Below are 21906 nucleotides of genomic sequence, written 5' to 3'. Positions count from 1 at the left end.
GATTGAAAAGGAGAAACGTCAATGGATTCTCTGCATCAAAGTTGACACAGAGGATCAAAGATAGGTGGAGACATCTGTCTTTTCTTGCTCTGGGGCCTGCCTTGGAAGAAGTGCAGTCAGCCTGGAGAGCAGAAGTGCAGGCTGAGCTCTATGTATTCTAGCTAGAAACATGGATGGACAGGAAAAGAGGTGATTCCTGGGGAGTGGCAGGGAACATGTCATAATTACTGGGAGTACACAAGGTCTGACTCAGCTACTTTCCACTAATTTGAAGTTTGGGGAACACACTCATATCCACCAGATCTTTACCTGAAGCTTCTGAGATGCATTAAAAAATATTGAGATGGGTACTTTGATGACAACCACAAGAAACTTAAAGACTAGAAGATAAACCAACAAATTAATGATTTTTCCTCCTTGGCATTGTTGGATCGTGTGTGTGTGTGTGTGTGTGTGTGTGTGTGTGTGTGTGTGTGTGTGTGTGTGTGTGTGTGTGTGTGTGTGTGTGTGTGTGTGTGTGTGTGTGTGTGTGTGTGTGTGTGTGTGTGTGTGTGTGCTAGTCCTGGGGCTTGAAATCAGTGCTTCGGTGATGTCCCTGAGCTGTTTTGCTCAAGGCTAGTGCTCTACCACTTGAGCCACAGCTCTTCTAGCTTTTCCATGGTTAACAGGCTTTGAACTGTGATCTTCAGATCTCAGCTTCCTAAGTAGACAGGATTAAAATTGTGACACACTGGTGTCCAGTGGAATGATGGATCTTAACAAAGTCAATATTAGCCTTGTTACAAACATTAAATATAAGAATTGGAAAAGTCCTCTCCCTGTTTTGCCCTTCTGAAGGATTTCATCATTCACTTCTATAAACCACCAAAAAGTCTTTCAAGTTCTACTTACTTCGTAGTCTTCCTTGGGGCACAGTGTAACTTCAGCAATCATTCAATTTATAATGTATGTCTAAGGGTAAACTATGTTCACTTTACTTTTCTGAATAGAATTATAGTATTTACATGTAACCTTAGCAAATGCTATTTAAAATTACCAATCTTCAAAAAGTAAGCTTACTAATGTGTAATGCATTAAGGCACTTTTCAGAAAATATTAACAAAATTTCTCATAGTTCAAACAAATTATTATACAAAGACATTTCCAGCATGCACTGAAAAATGTTCTCTGATTTTCTTGTACCTTTAAAGAAAAGTTTACTTTAAAATTGTTAACATTCTGGCCAATGAGATTAGAAGTGCACGTGTAATTCTACTCAACAAGTTGTTTTTAAATGCCTTAAACATGGAAAACTTGAAGAGCTCTGAATATGGCTGTGACTTCCTGTTTTTATATAGTAAATAAAATGCATGCAGCATACTCTTGATTTTATGAGAAATAGCAATGTCTTTAAGAGAAATATCTGAATGATTGTCACCAAAATCCTCATGGTGGTTATCTCTGAGGAGTGACATTGCAGAGAATTTTAATTTCCTCTTGTAGGCTTACCTCTACTTTTACCTTAAAAATCACTTTCTGGAGCCAGGCACTGGTGACTCAGGCCTGTAATCCTAGCTACTCAGGAGATTTGAAGATTGCTGTTCAAAGCAACCCTGGACAGGAAAGTCTGTGACACTCTTATCTCCAATTAACCACACACACACACACACACACACACACACACACACACACACACACACACACACACACACACACACACACACACACACACACACACACACACACACACACACACACACACACACCACTGGAAGTGGACCCTGTGGCTCAAGTGATAGAGAGCCAGCCTTAAGTAAAAAATTCACAGACAGCTCCCAGGTAATAAATAACTTATTATCCTATAAAGTTTAATAAAAGCCAAATTCTAAGCAAAAACAGATTCCTCACTTATTGTCAAATTTAGTTACAAGGAATAGATGGGAGATGGTGTATCTCTTATGAAAAGGCTATCACAGGAATACGCATGAGATATAATAAGTGCTTATTGATGTAAAGACCTATGATAGAACAAGCAAGAAAAAAAAAAACAAACATTTTAGACAGATTCACAACTCCCACAAATTAAAAGCAAGTGGCTTACTTTTTATTATAACTTCAATGAATGGAGAAGGACAAAAGGGGTGACAATAATCAAATGCATTTTACTTGTAAATGGACATGCTGAACTGAAATAGGCTTGTACAACTCAAGATAATATTACCTATTTTAAATAATTTTTTAAAAACTTAACAAATTTATAAATATGTGAGGTTATTCCTCACATATCTGTCATTTTATTAAAATGTTGTAACTGAGATTCAGGGAAGTTAACTAGCTAGCCTAAAGCAGCAAAAGTAATTAAAATATTTTTAAACTTCTAAACTCCTATTTTCCATGATTCCAAAATCACCATCTACCCTGAATCTGTGAAGAGTACATTAAAAAAAAAATCACATTTCAGGACATACCTGCTTCATGAATCTCTTCCTTTCCAGTGTATGAAGAAAACACCTGCCTAGAGAACTTGTACTGTTGTTCTCGAAAATTGTTTTGTAAGTAGTCCATCAGCATGACATACCCCGACTGCTGCATCGTCAGAACCTCACAAAACACAGCCAACTGGAGGGAAGACAAGATCATTTAAGACCCCTGCAAAGCATCGGCAAATGCTTTCAGACACGTACCTTCTAGCAGAGCTAGAAAAACTCATGTTGCTTGTTTCACGTTGCTTCCAATTGCTTCATTTATGTGAACTTCCAAATTACCTGGCTTTCAGAGATGCTCACGGTGTCCTTAAAAACAATCCACTCCACCGTGTCTGTACAGGGCGGGGACGTCAAGGAGCCATTGTAAATGTAGTACTTGTCAGTAGAGTTTGGCAAAAGGTCCAGCAACGTGAATGGATCTAAGGTAGCCTGCTTTCCTGCGGAGCAAGAACATATACCTCAGCAGAAGACTCAACATTCATTTGAGGCTACCAGGAAACACCTGGTGTTTTGTTACGTCTTTAATCAGAAATGAGATTTTAGGAACATTTAACATGAATATCGAAATGGCAGTAAATCTGACACACTTCCAATTGGCTTCAATCTATCACTGCATAGTGTTAGATGTCTCACAATTGCAACATGTTGCTGTAAAGAATATTTTACTATGTAAAAGACATTCAGATGTGATAGCATCTCAACGGACAGACACATTATTTTAATGAGATCCAATGGTAGTTCATGGCAGACAAAACTAAAATCCTTTTTTTTTGATATGATTATCTTCAAGTATCTATAATGGTAAAATTATATTTAAAGACAACTAGTTGAAATCAATAATGAGACAAAGATGTTTGACCTGGAATTGGAGGACTGGAGCACTGATATAAGCAAAAGACACAAAACTCATTTTACAGGAATAAACAATACTAGGACCATTTGCAAATAATGTGTAAAATTACATGTGCATGTAAAATACTAGGTGAAAGTCAAGCTAGTGAGGTAGGGTACAAAGACAGAAAACAGAGAAAAGGGAAGACTGGAGGATAATAGAGAATGCAGTTAATAACATACTTGTGCATGTAAACCATTGAGCAGAATTAGCACACCAAATTAATAAGTGAATTTAGCAGAGTAACTGGACACAAGACCAATACACAATAGCAATTATATTTTTAAGTCGCAGTATTGAAAAATAAAAAAAATATTTGATACACTATAACATCAAATGGAAACAAACTCCAAATTCCTACCATTAAAAACCCACAAAATATCAAATACCAATAAATAACTAACAACAGATAAAAGACATGTAAAGTGTTTGCTTTATGTTTAGGAAAAACCATATCATAAGTTGGAAGATTCAGTATAGTGGGAATTAATTGTCCCCCAAAGGACTTACAGGCTCCAAAAGTTGTAATAGAAAAATCCCAGAAGGGTATGGCATGTATATGGCATGTTGACTTAATTGACAGTATTTTTAAAATTTACATGGAAATAGAAAGGAACATTATTAAGACAATCTTGAATAAGTAAAAGCTAGAGAACTTCTATTATCAGATAGGAAGCCCTATTATACAAAGCTGTAGAAATCATGCTAGTGAGGTATTTGTGCCAAGATAGGCAAAGAGAATAATAGAGGGTAGAAGAGAATGTTGACCCACACATTTATGATCCATTGATTTATGATGGAAAATTCATTAAGTAGTGCATCAACCCTGCTATGTCAATTGGCCATTGTTGAGCAAAAGGTGAATTCTGACTCCTACTTCACCTTTTAATATTATCCAATCTTAAACAGATTATACGCTTAAATGCCAGGACATAAAGAAATACTGAAGCAGCAGGAAAGTACAGTTGAAATCATCTCCTACTACTCAGTGCAATGATATTTATGGGTCCACATGAAAACTGCCTGTAGGAGTTTTCCATAGACAGATCCTTGACTTGCATTTGTGATAAAAAAAAAAAAAGTACCATAAGTCATTCTGACAGAGAATTCTCATTTGAAAGTCACTGATGATGTTACCTGACTGTATGTCTTCTTTGCAACTAGAAAGATTTCATATGGCTGTGACTGAGGAATATAATCTTAATAATATTAATATAGTAATATATTAACACTTGTTATAATGTATATATTACCATATTGATATTATGTTCATATTAAAATACTTTGTCACTGCAAAACACCATTGCGCTCTCTCTCCATTTTATGGAGAGAAAAATGCCTAACATAAAATAGGTATGAGGGAAGGAAGGAAAAGAAAGATAGGAAGAGGTGATGTAAGAGAGAAAAGATTTGTTTCATAGAGAAAATGGAGCAGATGAACAACCAGCCCATGTTTGTAAGGTAGATTGTATCCTGAATCACGCTTGCAAAGTGATGTCATTTTCAGAACTCACAATATGTAAAGAATAAGAGCAGGACTTAGAAATCTAGATGAGTACAGAATCAAGAACTGTCTTTAGTCCTCAAATGTCCCTCCTGCAGTAGCTGGCAGTTGGCATCAGGCAACCTTCAGTTTACTAGACATGTGGGGATTTGTAGATTTTTAAAATAAGGCTTTACTAATTCCAGAGTTATCAAAAAAGAAATATGTAACTTTAGAAGGATTTAACTTATTTAATTTGGACAGATCACGTCTAACAAGCATTCAAATCAAATTGTCAAGTATTTATTTCATTTTCTGGAACATGTAACTAATAGGCATCTCCACCTGAGGGAACAAATAATGTGAATGGACTAGTATCTGAACTCTGGTGTGACTCCCTGCCAACGGTGGCCTAGCTTCAGTGTTCTCGAGGTCTCTGATGACATATTCAATATCTGATAAGGAAGGCTGATTGATCTGGAAGACTTTAGGATCTACCTTAAAAAACAAAAAGAGTGGGGAAGTTGGTGCATAGGTAGCTGGGCAGAGAAATAAAAGAGAGTTAAACAATAGACCAGAGACTATTAGTTCTGCTCATGAATTAAGACCCAGGATATAGGCAGAATAACACTGTGATGGAATCCATGATCTCAGTGAGGGAATTATGTAGCAGTGGCTCTGGTGAACTACCCCTCAATGGTTTGAAAATGGTAGCTATTAACGTGAAACCGTAGCGAGAGAGCCTGGACAGGTTTGTTCTTAGGAGTAGCCTTCCAGAAGCCCCTAGAAAGTAAAGAAGTTCCTGCAGCTACACAGTCAGCATTAACAACCCATGTGAACATAACTGTTGTCCCCCTAGGCTGCTCACAAAGCACGGGGACATTCAGATTTCACACGTCACACTTTTCAAGTGTTGGAATTCAAACCAGTTTCCTTTTTTGAGTCTGAATAGAGTCCACTTCCTGACTCAATGAGAGGCAAGTGAATGTGGCTTATGGTATTCAATGTGCCACTTGTTGCCTAGTGGAGGGAAGAGATGGCAGCACCATCTTGATTGATTGCATTTTTTTAAAAAAGGAAAGTTGCACTGCAGGAATTCAGGACTTCTGGAAAGTTCTATTAATTCACATCTTCACATGTAATTAACAAAGAGGAATCAATCCAAGTCCAGTATTTTGCTCTTGAGAAAAGGATCTGGTTTTTTTTTTGTTTTTTTTTTTTTGGTCGGTCGTGGGCTGGGGAGGTGGCTCAGTGGTAGAGCGCTTGCCTTGCATGCTCGAGGCCCTGGGTTCGATTCCTCAGCACCACATAAGCAAAAAAAAAAAAAAAAAAAAAGAAAAAAGCCGGAAGTGGCGCTCTGGCTCAAGTGGTAGAGCGCTAGCCTTGAGCTGAAGAGCTGAGGGACAGCGCCCAGGCCCAGAGTTCAGGACCCACGACTGGACCAAAAAAAAAAGAAAAAAAGAAAGAAAAGGATCTGTTGTGAGCCTTATTCCTCATTTGGAATTTTAGAGATTCCTGGAAAGAAATGATCCTCATTTTATTGATAACTCAGGCAGCATTAATACCATCTGTGTAGTGCTCAATAAAAATAACAATAATAATGGTGTGCCTTCTGTTGCCAATTTTGTCAAAAGCACTGGCTGTGACAAATTACAACATTCATGTGCTAGTAGGCAGAACAATTTCAAAGCATGTTACATCTTGTTCTACGCAAGCATGGGTCATTCTTGCAAAAATCCTGCCTCCTTGTACTGTTGAGGCAGAAGATTCATGAAGAAATGCACCAGGGAGAAACAGGCTTTATTGGCTCATGCCTATAATCCAATCTGAATTAATCAGGAAGCAAACACCTGGAGGATTATGGTTCAAAGCCAGCCTGAGAATCCTTTCCAATTAACTATCAAAAAGTGCTACACTGGAGCCCTGAAGCACCAGCCAAGAGCAAGATAGAATCAAGAGCACGGGCCCCTGACTTAGAATACTGAGTTTAAGTCCCAATATAGTAAAAGAAAAGCACCAGAGATTAAATATTGCCTTGAGTAGCAATTCCTTTTTCACTATATGAAATGCTTTCATATTAGAAGTTAGAATCTTTAAGGGATGTACAAAGCAGAGGCAGAATGAATATGTCTAAATGTATAATGTAATTAGTCTATTTTCAAGGACAAGTTAAGAAGAGTTCAACCTCTTATGTACATTAATATTTCATGAGGCCCAACGTGGCTTCACATTTACCATCCTCCTGATTCTGCCTGGGACTACACGCATGTACTGTTATGCCCAGCATGCCTCGACTTTGACACTTTAACTCTTCTCTTTGAAGTTATTCCTTATTAGTTTCTACTTCAGCTCACATACTTGTCTGGAACCTACATTCCTGTTTTAAAATATTATATAAAAATTTCCTGATAAATTGTCCACTATTTAGAGAGAAATATAGGTTATCAAGGGTGAGAAATAAAAGACTGTTCACCTTCAAAAGTGTACCTTTTGGAGCAAGCAATTTTATTCCCACTGTAAGAACTTATGTACTTTCCAGTCTTGAAGAACAGTATTTAAGTAGCTTACCAAAGCGACTAACATTCTCAACCCCATCAATAATGGCCTTGTAATCCAAGTTTTCTTCTATTCCAACCTGTCAAAGAAGAATGGCATTCTAAAAACAAGACCAAATAAATTGATCGTCTGTTCAGTAAAAATATAAGGATTAATTCCATTGAAATGCTCCAAACACTTGCATTTTCAGTAAACAACTAAAACCAAGTACCTTTTCATTTTCCACTAAATGTGAGATGATTCACAATTACTGCTATACAAATATGATCCTTTTCATGGAAAAGTAAACAAATGCTTACACTCATAAACAGTTTGCTACAGTTGAAAAAAATCCACCCTATATATGAATAACCAAGGACTAATCCTTTATAAAAATGATCAACAGTTTTCATTGTGCCTGCTAGCTCTTCTGTTTGTAGAAAAGTATGCCTTGATACTTGACATCAATATTTCATGCGATTAAAAAATGTCAGTTGTAAATTTATATATAATTACCTCGAATAAAATGGATAAAGCTCTTAATCTCCCTTTTCCTTTAACTGCTTCCTCAAAACTTGAAAATCGATCTGTGTCAAAGCAGTAGATTTGCATCTATAAAGGTAACAATGATACATATTACATAAAAAATGTTTCACAAAAGTCAGCAAAGAAACTTATTAAAACTACCTAATAATTCAATAAAATCTTTTCAAAAAATTCTTTTTTGTATGTATTTTTTATTGCAAAAATACTGTACAGAGGGGTTATAGTTACATGAGTAAGGTAATGAGTACATTTCCTGTCGAGTATTGTTACCTTCTCCTTTGTTTTCCCCTATCAACCCTTCCCTCCCCACCTTTCCAACTCCCCCCCGCCCCCGCAAGTTGTAAAGTTTGTTTTCAACATAGTGTCTAGTACATTTTATGTTATAATGGGTCAACCTGTATCCTTATTTCAGCATTTTGTTATTTCCCTTCCCTCCCCCCCAAATTAGAAAAATGTATATACAAGATTCAGGGCACTGGAATCAACAGTGAAAACTGGTTATACCATGGGTGAAGAACATAAAAAGAAACAAAACAACAGCAAGAAAGATAAAAGCACTTGTGTCTCTATCTTGGGGTTCACTTTGCTTAGCATCATCTTATATAGGACAAGCATCATCTGCTTGTCCTAGACATATACTATTTATTGCAAATAAGGGAAACCATGGGACCTATGTTTCTTTGGGCCTGACTTACTTCACTTAATATAATTTTTTCCAAGTCTTTCCATTTCTAACAAACAGGGCACTATATAATAATATTCTACATATTTTCAAAATATTTTGGCAATCAGAAGGATCCAAAGCTATATTTACTGTCATCAGTCATCTCTTCAGAAGGAAACAGACTTAGTCATACCTAGGACAACAATAACCACTTTGAGATTACCAATGAATATTATAGAAATAATTCACTAGAGAATGTGTCATATATAAATGTTACTAAAAGTTATTTTAATTGTTTGGCTGGAATTCTTTCAAATATGGGGCTTCTACTTTCTTGGCTGCACATGGCTTTCTCCATGGTCCACAGTTCTTAGTATTAGATAGGATCCCATTGTGTCCTACCACTCTACTACTCTGCTCAGACTCTGTTTAATCTAAAACATACTCAAAGGAGATCTGGATGCCCGTGGCTCATGCCTGTAATCCTAGCTACTCAGGAGGCTGAAATCTGAGGATCACAGTTTGAAGCTGGCCTAGGGAAGGAAAGTCCATGAGACTTAACATCAATTGATCATACAAAAATCTGCAAGTGGACCTATGGCTCAAGTGCTAGTTCACTAGCCTTGAGCAAAAGGAGCTCAGGGACAAAGTCCAGGCCCAGAGTTCAAGCTGAAGGACTGAAAGAAAAAAAAAAAGTACTCAAAGAGCTTAAGCCTCCTTTTGGAGACAGGGTCTCATGCTGGCTACAATTGAGACACTGTCTTAGAAGTTTGGTGTTAAGGGCAATGGAAAATCATTCATGCATTTCAGTCGACAAAGGCCAGTGGCATTTAGTAATCTACCGGAGAAACCATGGTGGCTTGAACTGTTTTCTAACATCTCAATCATTTGTGGAAAATGTGATTGGGAGATGTAGGAGACCTGAAAAAAAAAAAAGAAAAAAGCCAAGGACATTCCCGGGGTCAGTGCTTAAATCATGACATGGAGAGTGTTTTTCTTAATTAAGTTTTTTATTGTGAAAATACTTTACAGAGGGGTTACAGTTACAGGAGCAAGGTAATGAGTCCATTTCCTATCCAGCATGGTTGCCTCCTTGGAAAGTATTTTTAACAAGAAAACAGTAAACAATGCTTCTGAGAGACAAAGTGGAGAGGCTTTTGGGCAAACAAAAACAAAAATGAGGTTTAGTGCACAAATTCTAAATAGTGTTTGTTTTGAGATATTAAGATCTTTAAAAAAAAATCATGTTTGCCGAAGCAGGTAATATTGTGAGAGAGAAAAAAAACAATTACCCTCTCAGAAGTGAGATACCATGTTTTTAGGAGTTGATTTTTATATTTTTTGACAAACCAAATTAAAAAATAAGATTTTTATATCAGGATATTTTCATATACAGTCCCCCAATTACAATCCATAAGTGTTTAGTGATCTTATTTACAGTTTGAAGAGACTTTGTTTTTTTTTTTTTAAAAGAGATAATACAAAATCACAAAAAGATGAAGACATAGAAAAGGAAAAGGAGGTGAAAGATGAGACAGGCCAAGTACATTGTAACACACATGGAAATGCTCTAATAAAACCCCTTTCTCTGTCCAATAGATATTTGCTAGTGAAAGATAAAAATCACCCATCTTATTTTTATTAGTAATATTTTAAATTATAAAAGTAATGCAATTTTGTTTGAAGTTATTTAGGGAAAAAAGGAGAAAATAAAACTGGCATTTACAATGTCATCACTCTAAGAAAAATTACATTTAATATTTAATTTACTAAATGCTAAGATTTTCTGTATTTTTAATATTTTTTTAAAGATTGATAAATTAACTCCCTCATTCATTTTTCATAGTTATGTTAGGAGGCTAGTTCTACTGCTACGACATTCGTTTCCTAGACGGATAACAGAAGTTCAGGCAAGCTGAACAATTTCTATGACGTCATGTGACCAGTTGTGGAGTCAGTGTTGGAATTCAGTCTATCTGACTCTGATACAACTTTAACTCTGTATTAATTACCTTTCATGTTTTACACTATGGGAAAACTTATACTTGTTATTTTATATTCTTCTTTAGAAAAGCACTAATAAGATTATCTTTTATTGCAAATATACTATTAAAACATAACTTAAAAATATTTATAATATTCCATCATTGTATATTTGTTTCAATTTATATTACTGTAAATAAATCTTTACACATGATTTTTAACATAGTTACAGTCATAGATGTTACAAATTGAAATTGCAAGTATTGAAAATAAGCCATATAAAATTTGTTTTTTTAAAAAAATTTGTGTGTGTGTGCAACTGAGTGCTGTCCTTGAGCTTTTTTTTCGGGGGGAGGTACGGTCATGGGGCCTGAACTCTGGGCCTGGGTGCTGTCCCTCAGCTCTTCAGCTCAAGAGCCTCAGGCATGCAAGGCAAGTGCTCTGCCACTGAGCCACCTTCAGCCCCCCTTGAGCTTTTTGTTGCTCAAAGCTAGAGCTCTACCACTTGAGTCACACCTCCACTTCCAGCTTTTTGGTGGTTAAGTAGAGATAAGAGTCTCATGGGAAAAAAAAAAGTGTCTCATGGACTTTCCTGCTTGGGCTGGCTTTGAACTGCAATCCTTACATCTCAGCCTCCTGAGCAGCTAAGATTGCAAACATGAGCCATCAATGCCTAACACAAAATTATTAATAGGAAGTGGTGCTGTGGCTCAAGCGGTGGAGCACTTGCCTTGAGCTGAAGAGTGCAGGGACAGTGCCCAAGCCCAGAGTTCAATCCCCATGACCAACCAAAAAAAAAATCTAACAACATAAAATTATTAATAAAAACAATGTACTTCCCAGAATGCTAAGCAGTTCTATCTAGTCATGTCTGTGTGTATTAAAATGCACACACAAAACATTGTGATTATATTTACTTCTCTAATCTTTTTTTGGGAGGGGGTGTCCGGTTGTGGGGCCTGAACTCTGGGCCTGGGCGTTGTCCCTCAGCTCTTCAGCTCAAGGCTAGCACTCTACCACTTGAGCCACAGCGCCACTTTCGGCTTTTTTTCTTTTTTGCTTATGTGGTGCTGAGGAATTGAATCCAGGGCCTCATGCATGCGAGGCAAGCGCTCTACCACTGAGTCACATTCCCAGCCCCTCTAATCTTTTTTTAATATGTTTTTTTATTGTAAAAATACTGCATAGAGGGGTTACCAATTACATGAGCAAGGTAATGAGTTCATTTCCTATCAAGCATTGTTGCTTCCTCCTTCATTTTTCCCCTAGGATCCGTTCCCTCCCACCTCCACACTACCCGACACCGCCCCCCCCCCCCCCCACACTGCTTCCCTGCTTAAATTGTAAAGTGAGTTTTCAACATAGTGTCTTGTACATCTCATTGTTACTATGGGTCAATCTGTATCCCTATTTAAGCATTTTGTTTTTTCCGTTCCTCTATTTGCAATAACTAGTATATGTCTGGAACAAGCAGAAATGCACATATGACAAGATAAGATGATGTTAAGCGAAATGAACCCCAAGAGAGGGACACAAGTGCTTTTTTTCTTTCTTGCTATTGTTTCTAACGTATTTATAATGTACCATGTGATTCTTCTGTTTCTTTCTATGTTCCTCCCCTACAGTATAACCCCTATTCTCACTGTATTTGATGTCGGTGCCCTGCATCTCGTATATACTTTTCTAATCTTAAAGCTTAAGATTATTCTCATTTTACTAAGAAAATTTAAATCAAAATATCCTTCAGTGTGTTTATGGAATTTCTTCACTTTACTCCATCATTCATTCCTATACTCAGCAAAATTAATTGCTCAGTTAATAAGTGGTAGGCTGGATTTTCATGGATGGAAAATTAAAGATAGGTCATTGAACACAGTTTAGGGAGAAGGCAGCTATTAATCAAGTAATCAAAATATTACCGTATACATTGTAAATATAACTATATAAGTTTGAATTTAAATATTAATCAAATCTCAATGATTTTGGAAATGAAACTATTACCAATGAATCTACTGACTTACCTCCAGTGGAAATTTTTGCCCTTCTAAACTATGCTCTGATCCATCAGAAGACATATTGCATTTTCCCCAATGAAAAGTTATTTTGCTTGCTTTGAACAGCACTTCCGAGAGTCCTCCACTGAGACGGTAGTCATTGGTGAGATTAATTTCCACTAAAGTGAAACAAAAACAGTAAAATTCTATCTGTGTCTCTAAAAATCAGCATTATCAAAACTTTGAACAAAATCTCCCTCTATTTCTGCTACATTCAGAAACTCACTTAGTTGACAAATTATATAAAAGGATAAATGTTTTGGAATCTGAACTCTGTACTCTGAACAATGTATTTACTGTACTTGATAGCAACAAAGTCAAAAGAGCTGGAGATCATAACTCCCATGTGAGTCTTACAGCCCAGGACAGCCACGCCACCTGCCCTGTTTGTTGTACTGAGACTGCCATTCCTCCAACATTCTGCTTCCCAAAGCTGTTTGTTGGTAATTCAAGACAAGGTAAGGAGAGAAGGGACAGAGGGCTAAAAGAAGTCTTCCCCTTGAAGCGCCCCTATTTTCTCCCTGTTGCTTGCTTCCATAAACCATTCCAGTTGATTCTTTTGTCCAGTTTTTCTTATCCCTTCTGGCATCATCCCAGACATCACTGGGCTATAGAATCTGAGTCTTCATTTTCTTAGTATTTTCAATTTGAAGGTATTCCATTTCGCATGATGTTTGTTTAGAAGAGTTTCAAAAGAAAGCACTTAACAAAGGCTTTCTAGGAATGGTTTAAAAATTTATGCTTCCTTTCTGGATGCCGGTGGCTTATGCCTGTAATCCTAGCTACTCGGGAGGCTGAGATTCCAGGATCACAGTTCAAAGCCAGCCCAGGCAGGAAAGTCCGTGAGAATCTTATCTCCAATAAACCACTAGATAACCGGAAGTGGTGCTGTGACTCAAGTAGTAGAGCGCTTGCCTTGAGTTGAAGAGCACAGGAACAGTGCCCAGGCCCAGAATTCAAGCCCCACGACCGACAAAAAAAAAAAAAAAAAAAAAAGCTTCCCCATGGAGAGCTCCTAGTATAATTTCTTGAATCCAATTAGAATTATTTTTCCATATCTACATATTGAAATAGCATGAGGCTAATTAACAATCCCAAACTACAATGCTAAGATACGTAAATCCTAATAATAAGTGACTGACCAGTGATGGAGATAATAAAATATATTGTCCATAATTACATTATCTTTACCAAATCTTCAAGTAGAAAGGTGATTTATTATATTACCAAAAATATGACCTGAATACATTGGTCATTTTATACTTAGTACAAAAAGTTTTCAAGATGTCCAAATTTCTAATATTCTTCCACTAATAGCGTCTATTCAGTCTTTAGAACATTAGTCAAAGATAATTAAAGTGAATCTTGCTAAACACATTCTTGGGCTGAAAAACTTATCAAATGGCAAATAGAAGGCAATCATTTTACCTGTTTTTCCAGTGTTGTGAATGAATGTGTTTTCCAAAGAGCTTTTATCCCAATTCTGAAATTTAAGTTTCTTCAGGTTTACATTTACTTGTGTAAGATCTTCATCAATGTTGATAGGTGATTGTTTGGGGCTATTACACGTTGGATATTTCTTTCCCCAATTTTTCTGATTAAGTGCTCCTAGGGAAAAGAAAGAGCAAGAGTGTCTGTCTCTTAAATTACCAATCAAAAGTGGGCTTTTATGTTATAAAATATTTAATACACAATATAATATACAATACAATATAATACATAATATAAAATAGATATAATGTTTGGGAAAATTAAGATATAATGAAATAAATTCACAAGAAACTATTTTTAGATTTACATCCTGATTTTTAGTATGAAATATTGTAAATAGAACAACCGTGCCAAGTTTAAGTCAACAATGTGTCGCTTTAGCCATCACTTTTCTCTACACTAATAGAAAGTCAAGTTGTTGGGCTGGGAAGGTGGCTCAGTGGTAGAGTGCTTGCCTTGCATTCATGAGGCCCTGGGGTCAATTCCTCAGCACCACATAAGCAGAGAAAGTCGGAAGTGGTGCTGTGGCTCAAGTGGTAGAGAGCGTGCCTTGAGCTAAAGAGCTCAGGGACAGTGCCCAGGCCTGGAGTTCAAGACCCATGACTGACAAAAACAAAACCAACCAAACAAAAAAAAGAAAGTCAAGTTGTTAAATAAGGAGAGTCTTTGCCTAGGGTTCTACATGGTGGAGTTACTTCAATAGCAATCTAAATTGTATAACCCTTTCAGACCTAGTATTACCCACGCCACTGAATGCAAACCAAATCAAACTTCTACATAGAATTTTATTGAGTGAAGTGAATTTCAATTTGTACCACAAATAAGATTATATGGGTTCAATTTTGCCCTCACTGAAGTCATGAACAAGTATGTTCTATTTAAAATTTAATTAACATGCACCGTTTGTCTCTTTGAGCTTGGCTTCCTCACTTACCATGGTTTGTTCTAGTTCCATCCATTTCCCTGCAAATGACATTATTTTATTTTATTTATTCTAATGGCTATGTAAAATTCCATTGTCTATAGGTACCATGTTTTTTGGATCCATTCATCTATTGTGGGGCATCTGGACTGTTTCCACAGTTGGGCTGTTGTGAACAGTATGGCAATGAACATGAAGATGATGGTGTCTTGGCTCATGATGTTCAGGGTAGATGCTCTGAAGTGGTATGCCTGGTTCAAAATGTTCAGTTTCTTGAGGAACCTCTAGACTACTGTCCAGAGTGGTTGTACTAGTTTACATTCCCACCAGCAGTGCAATCTAGTTTTTTTTTTTCCTTCAACTCTTTGCTAGAAAATTTCTTTTTTTCCTTTTTTTTTTATTGTGAAAATACTGTACAGAGAGGTTACAATTACATGGGCAAGATAATGAGTACATTTCTTATCAAGCATTGTAGCCTCCTCCTTTGTTTCCCCTTCCCATCCCTTCCCATCCTCCCCCTGCCACCCCACCCAATCCTCCCAGGCCCCATCCTCCTCCCCCCGCCCCCTGTGCCAAAAGTTGTAAAGTTCATTTTCAACATAACGACTTGTACATCTCATTGTTGCAATGGGTCCACCTGTATCCCTATTTAAACGGTTTGTTTTTCCCCTTCCCCTCCACAAATTATACTGACATCAAATACAGTAAAAATCAGGGTATACTGTGGGGGAGGGACATACAAAGCAACAAAGAAATAATCTTATAAATGTGTTAGAAACAATCGCATGAAAGAAAAAAAAACATTTGAATACATATCTTAGGGTTCATTTCCCTAACATCACCTTATCTGACCTTTTGTGCTTGACTCAGACATATACTAGATATTGCAAATAAGGGAAACCATGGGACCTATGTTTCTTTGGGCCTGGCTTACTTCACTTAATATAATTTCTTTCAAGCCTTTCTATTTCCTAACAAATGGGGCAATGTCATTCTTTCTGATGGAGGCATAGAATTCCGTTGTGTATATATACCACTCTAGACTGCTGTCCAGAGTGGTTGTACTAGTTTACATTCCCACTAGCAGTGCAATGGAGTTTTTTCCCTACATCTCTGCCAACTTTTTTTTTTTTTTCTGGTCGTGGGGCTTGAACTCTGAGCCTGGGCACTGTTCCTCAGCTCTTCAGCTCAAGGCTAGCGCACTACCACTTGAGAGCCACAGCGCCACTTCCAGCTTTTTCTGTTTATGTGGTGTTGAGGAATTGAACGCAGACCCTCATGCATATAAGGCAAGCACTCTACCACTGACCCACCTTCCCAGCCCATCCCTGCCAACTTTTGTTGTTTGAATTCACAATGTTGGCCAATCTAACTTGGGTGAGATGGATCATGAGCAACACTTCCTAAGGTGTTTCTTTGCCATTCTTACCTCTTCTTCTAAGAAGCCTCTCCTTAGCTCCCTCGTCCATTAGTGATGGGTTTATTAGGTTTGGGAGGGGTTAGTTTCTTCTGCTCCTTGTAAATATTGGATATTAGGCCTTTGTCTGATATATTGTTGGTAAAGATCTTGTCCCAGTTTGTTGGCTGTCTTTCTAGTTTACTATATCCTCAGCTGAGGGAACATACCTCCAGGGAAAAAGGGTGAAAAAGTGCAATAGTGGAGCTCACTGGACACTGATGAAAGTGAACTATACAACTCGTTTGTGGAGATGGGAGGGAGGGACCAGGAGTGAGTGGGGGAACAGAAGACAGCATGCAAAAGAAAATGTCTTCATTCCTTGACTCACATAACAGTAATCTCTCTGTACATTACCTCTACCATAACAATAAAGCAAATAATAATGAAAAGAAATGTACTCTTTACCCAAATTTTGTAATTGTAACCCCTCTGTACCTTTATAACAATAAAAACACCTTTATAATAACAATAAAAATTAAATAAATAAATAAAATTCAATTAAAATATTTGAAATATTGTGAGTCAAAGTCATAAACTTTTCTCTGGTTGAATGCTAGCATTTTTACAGTCATTACAAGAAAAAAACCAGTAGCATAGTTTTCAGGTTATACAATTTTAAATGTATTTCTTTCTGAAAATGAGTAAGGCCAAGACTTTACATGACTGAGATTTAAGGAACTCACGCATATACGCGTCTGCAGGGCCCCCTCACTTCTGTGCAAAGAGAGGCCATGAGGACTAGCTCAGTGCAAGCTCAGTCTCATAATGCGTGCTACCTCCCATAGTATGACAAAGCTAGTTTGCAAAAGTTATCCTCCAGAAAGATAATAGTAATTAGTCATACTATAAAACTGTAGATATGGTCAGACAGAAGTTAGTTAATACATCTCAGAGTCAGTGGGGGTATCTAGCAGATACCAATAGGTGCTGAAAATTTATTTTGAAATCTGGGTACATTCCTAGAGAGTGTTTGAGTACAATGTGCTTTGAATATGCACAGTGATGCATAATTTTATCAACATATCAATGATATGCTGGTTTTTCCCTTGCAAGGAACTTGGAATGAGGACAAAAATAAATCACTACTTGTTTTAGTAGCATCAGTGTGAGAGAAGCAGAGAGGAACTGCAGCGAGGATCAGTAAGTATCCTTTTCATTCCTCACATTTTAAGCTATAGTACAATAAATCCCAAGCTTACTTAGGAACAGTCACACGGTTGCAATGTACAGAAGCATGAAGGTGTAAGTAACACTAAATGTGATGTACAAGTCACTTTTGTCACATTTCATGACCTTCTTAGATAGACTTACATACATAGATTCTGAATGGTGGCTCATTCTTAGCATGTCCAAAATGAAAATCTGAATTTCTGCTCTGAAGAAAGCTCATTTACCATCTTTCAAATTTAAAGTTATTCAGAGACTTCTGCTTCTTCTCAGCAAGCTTTGTTGGGTCTCTACTCAAAATATATCTTGAGTCAGGTTAGCTATCATCTCTACCATTAACTACCACTATGGCCCAAGCCACTGTCATCATTTGCCGACATATCGCTACTTCATGAGCAAAATCATTTAAGAGATTGTTAGGAAAGTTAGATCAAGCATAGACCATAAAGTCAGAACCTGCATGTAACACTATCCCCAGGAGATTCATATACATTAATTTCAAGAAGTGGTGGCTTAGTTATGTCCGGTGATTCCTAACTTACATTTTTGTCCTTTCTTCCTTCCAAAATCCTGTCCTCTATGTATGGAGTGGAGTTAAGAGACTCTACCCCTTATCACTGCAAACAATTAAAACCAAACTTCCTAGTCTTGAATGTAACTGCCCTAAAATACCTTCTGATGAAGGCTGCACAGGCCCCATGGATTCACGGGAAGGGCATGCCCTTCTTCAGGGCACTCTCCATGGGAAAGGTAGTGAGGAAGTCAATGTTGTGATTATGCCATCAAAGCACTAGACTCAAAGTATGATTCTCCTGCTGACTTTGAAGAAATGAGTTTCCAGGTTGTGAGCAGCCTTGTGGCTAGGAATGAAGAGCCAATTCTAGGAGCTGAGAGTGCTCCCAGTCACAACCAGGAAAAGCAGACAAACCAGGACTCTTTCCCTCTAGGGAATGAATTCCTTCATCTAACTAAATGAATGTGGATGACAATCCAGGCTTGAGTTAGGACAACTTGATTTCAGAGATGGGTGCAGAAAACCCTACTCCGGACCCTCAGAAACTGTGAGACAATGGAAGGTATTGTTTTAAGTCATTATATATTAGTATTAAGTCATTTAAATCCAACAAAACACAGTATTTGATTTTTAAAACTTTATAGCAGCTCGCATGTCCCCTCATGACTTAAATCTCTCCAGTGCTTATCCATCTCACTCAAGATAAAATGTAAAGTTCTTACCAGCGTTGACAAATCCTATATGCCACCAGCATCATTGTCTCTGCTACCACTCTCTTCCTACCACTGTCGTTAACCACCCTGCTGTATCCACATTCTCTTCCTTCCTAGTCCTGCAACATGCAAACACGTGGCCATTGCTGCTCCTTTCTCCCTTTTCAGTAGATGACAGAGGATCAGGCAGCTTGTTCTCAGGCTTCGGTTGGGACTTTGCTCAAATGCACCTCTTTCTCTCGTTAGTCGTCTTCTTTTAGTCTCTCTCAAAGACTTATCCCTTAGTTTTCCTCTCTGAATGTGTTAACTTTATTTATTGTTTCCATACTCTAGGAGGTATAAACTATTTCTGGGATATACTAAGAGTTCAATAAGTATCCTCTCAATCAGACAAACAAGAAATGGTGACGTCTTTCTAATGTATAAGTTCGAACTCATGGGGAATCAAGCATGATGTAATATAAAAATAAAAATCAAATGCACCAAATTAAAGCAGCATTTCTAAAGTAGGTTTCATTTGTTTCCATTGTGAATTGACAATTGAGTTGAACAGTTCCTATTAAGCATCTGCTAAAGAACAGCAAGAAAGGGCTGAAGTCGAATGTCTGTTGAAGGATGTCTCAGTGCCTAAGGACACGGATGATTCCATTGGAGGGGGATGAAAATGATAGAGTGTGGACTCTACTGAAAACATCGATGACATAATGATTCTTAGGGCCAGTGCTGGCGCAGGATGCCTTCTTTTATCATTAAGAAGCAAAGTGACTGATGGCAGACTAAGGGAAGTGATTTGCATAATGCTGGGGGTAAGAGATTATCTGACTCAAACAGACCAAAGAAAATACCAGTAAGTTAGGAATAGGGTTTATGCTTTATTCACAGGCTTTCCTGTCCAGAGTCTCAGCAGTCACAGCAACAGTGCACAGCTTAGTAATCCAACAGTACTCAGGATGCTGGACCATCAGAGCAAAGCAGCATTAGTTTCATTCTATTTGCAGCCTCACATGCTGCCTACCCTCAGTCTGTTCACAGCAGTTCCTGTTAATATTCCCACAAGACAAAAGTGCATTTGGCCAAATATGGCCTACAGGTTACCTAAGATAGAGCATGCATACATGACTCAAAGTTACATGAATATCATGAACCAGCTGAATCACATTCCTTGGGAAGCCTAGGCCCAAAGCCTTCTGAAAATTAACAGTGAGGAAGCCTAACTCCATTAACCCATCATGATTTCTTAGTGGCAAAGACCAATAAATAGACAAAGAAAAAGGGCAAAAACAATAAGAACCCAAGGTTCTTGTCATCATGTATAGAAAACCAAGAGAAGTAGGCTAATAAAGCATCAAAATTGTGCACAGAAATGAGACAACAGTTAACAGAAGTATTAATCCTTCCTACTTTAAAAATAAAACATTAGGCTAATCTCATGCTTAAACACTGTTACATAATGTCTCAATTTTTTACTGCATAAATTGGAGGCTTCAGTCCCTGTAGTAGTTAAAAGTCCAGGATTGTGCATTTGAGAATGCAGGTGTAAAGAATTCATTAGCATTAAACTGAATTTTATTAGTGAATGCTTCAGAGGGAAAAATTAGGACATTGACTGAATAGTTGCAGCAAGGGACTTACATGATCTACACAACTGTAGAGTATTCAATGGCAGCCTTAGAAAAGTTCAGGTAAATTATTCATTTACATAAATGTTCAGCATTCTTTCATCCATTCATTGAATAATGTTAATTAGTAATACCTCTATACATTTCCTGTGCCTACTTCTATTGGAGCATTCAAGAGGTGCACTTTGTCCATCAACCTGTTTATTTCCTCTGCATGCTGTTGCCAAACTGAGTCTAACATATAGCAGAAACAAATGAAATGCTTGACTAATAACTTCTGTGCATCAAATGAATGTATTCAATATTTGCATACTATGCACTCTCTATTCCAAGTGGAATGAGAAGCAATTTCAGACACTCTAGGTGACATACAGGAATTCAAAGTTATTTGTTTGCTTGCTTATTATGTTCTAGAAAGATGAGTTGTGTTAAATAAATATGCAAATTACATAACTGTAACCCCTCTGCACAGCACCTTTATGATAACAATAAAAATATACACATATAGAAAACAATTTTTTGAATGAATCTACAAACTGCAGGTACTCAAATCATTTAGTGATTAAATGTCACAGAAGTAAATGACACTGTAGTGAATTAGTGTGCCTATTTCTAGTTTTAGCCAGAGAGAGACTTTTGAAGCTAGAACAAGCAAAGCAATTGGCAAATGTTGATAATGTCTGCTCTTAATACTGCACTGAAATAAGATGCAAAAAAAAATCTCAAAAAGACAGCCTCTAGCTAAGAGTGCATTGGCTTCCATCATCTGGCCCACTGAGGTTGCTTCCATCTGTATAGTAGAGAACCTTTGCAAGCCTGGTTAAAAGAATCCAACTGATGATAATAGAAGGTATATACATGTTAGGAAGTTCTTGTATGAATGTTCCTATAGTATTATGATATTTAAAAATATTATCAACTGAAGTTGAGCATATCTATATGATGAGTTGAGCATATACACATACATATATATTGAGAGAGACTAGAAATATTTCACAAATTTCCTTCTTCTGCCATTTTGCACTTAAAATTTAAAAGAGTAGGAAAGTTTGAGATCACAGTGCTTCTGTTGCTCTAGAATGTTATCAAATAATCAAAATTGGAAAAATAATCACAGATGAAACTTAACAAGCCCCAGAAAACATATTTGATTTTGGTACCCTAAGTATTGTATGTTTATCTGAATTAGGGAAGGGAAGAGGAGCAACAAAATGGTGAGACAAGGGACAAAGGGTGTGATAATTCAATGGTCATACTCACAAGACAATATATTGGAAATGAATTGTAAAACTTGGGGTGGAGGGGGTGGGAGAAGGGAAAGTAGGAGAAAAATGAGGAGGGGTGACAAGTTCAACAAGGAACCCTGCTGTATATCGCCTTGGCAATAAAAAAAAAACAA

The 21906-nt window shown here is 37.2% G+C and overlaps 1 protein-coding gene across 4 annotated transcripts in view; it reads right to left on the bottom strand.

Annotated features, from left to right (window-relative positions):
• The window catches only part of Ptprz1 (protein tyrosine phosphatase receptor type Z1), a 170289-nt gene that overhangs the window by 63576 nt on the left and 84807 nt on the right, over positions 1 to 21906 (bottom strand). For all 4 annotated transcript variants that reach the window (XM_069996644.1, XM_069996645.1, XM_069996647.1 and 1 more), the window contains exons 3-8: positions 14051 to 14230; positions 12590 to 12741; positions 7892 to 7987; positions 7409 to 7475; positions 2745 to 2902; positions 2448 to 2598 (exon numbers count right to left, since the gene is read on the bottom strand). In XM_069996644.1, coding sequence (XP_069852745.1) covers positions 2448 to 2598; positions 2745 to 2902; positions 7409 to 7475; positions 7892 to 7987; positions 12590 to 12741; positions 14051 to 14230 — 804 coding nt within the window. The remainder of the gene's footprint in view (positions 1 to 2447; positions 2599 to 2744; positions 2903 to 7408; positions 7476 to 7891; positions 7988 to 12589; positions 12742 to 14050; positions 14231 to 21906) is intronic.

The sequence above is a fragment of the Dipodomys merriami genome, unplaced genomic scaffold (genome assembly GCF_024711535.1).
Source record: "Dipodomys merriami isolate MVZ:Mamm:240054 unplaced genomic scaffold, mDipMer1.0.p SCAF_5, whole genome shotgun sequence".
Classification (NCBI taxonomy): domain Eukaryota; kingdom Metazoa; phylum Chordata; class Mammalia; order Rodentia; family Heteromyidae; genus Dipodomys; species Dipodomys merriami.
This window is presented reverse-complemented; position numbering and strand designations above follow the sequence as displayed.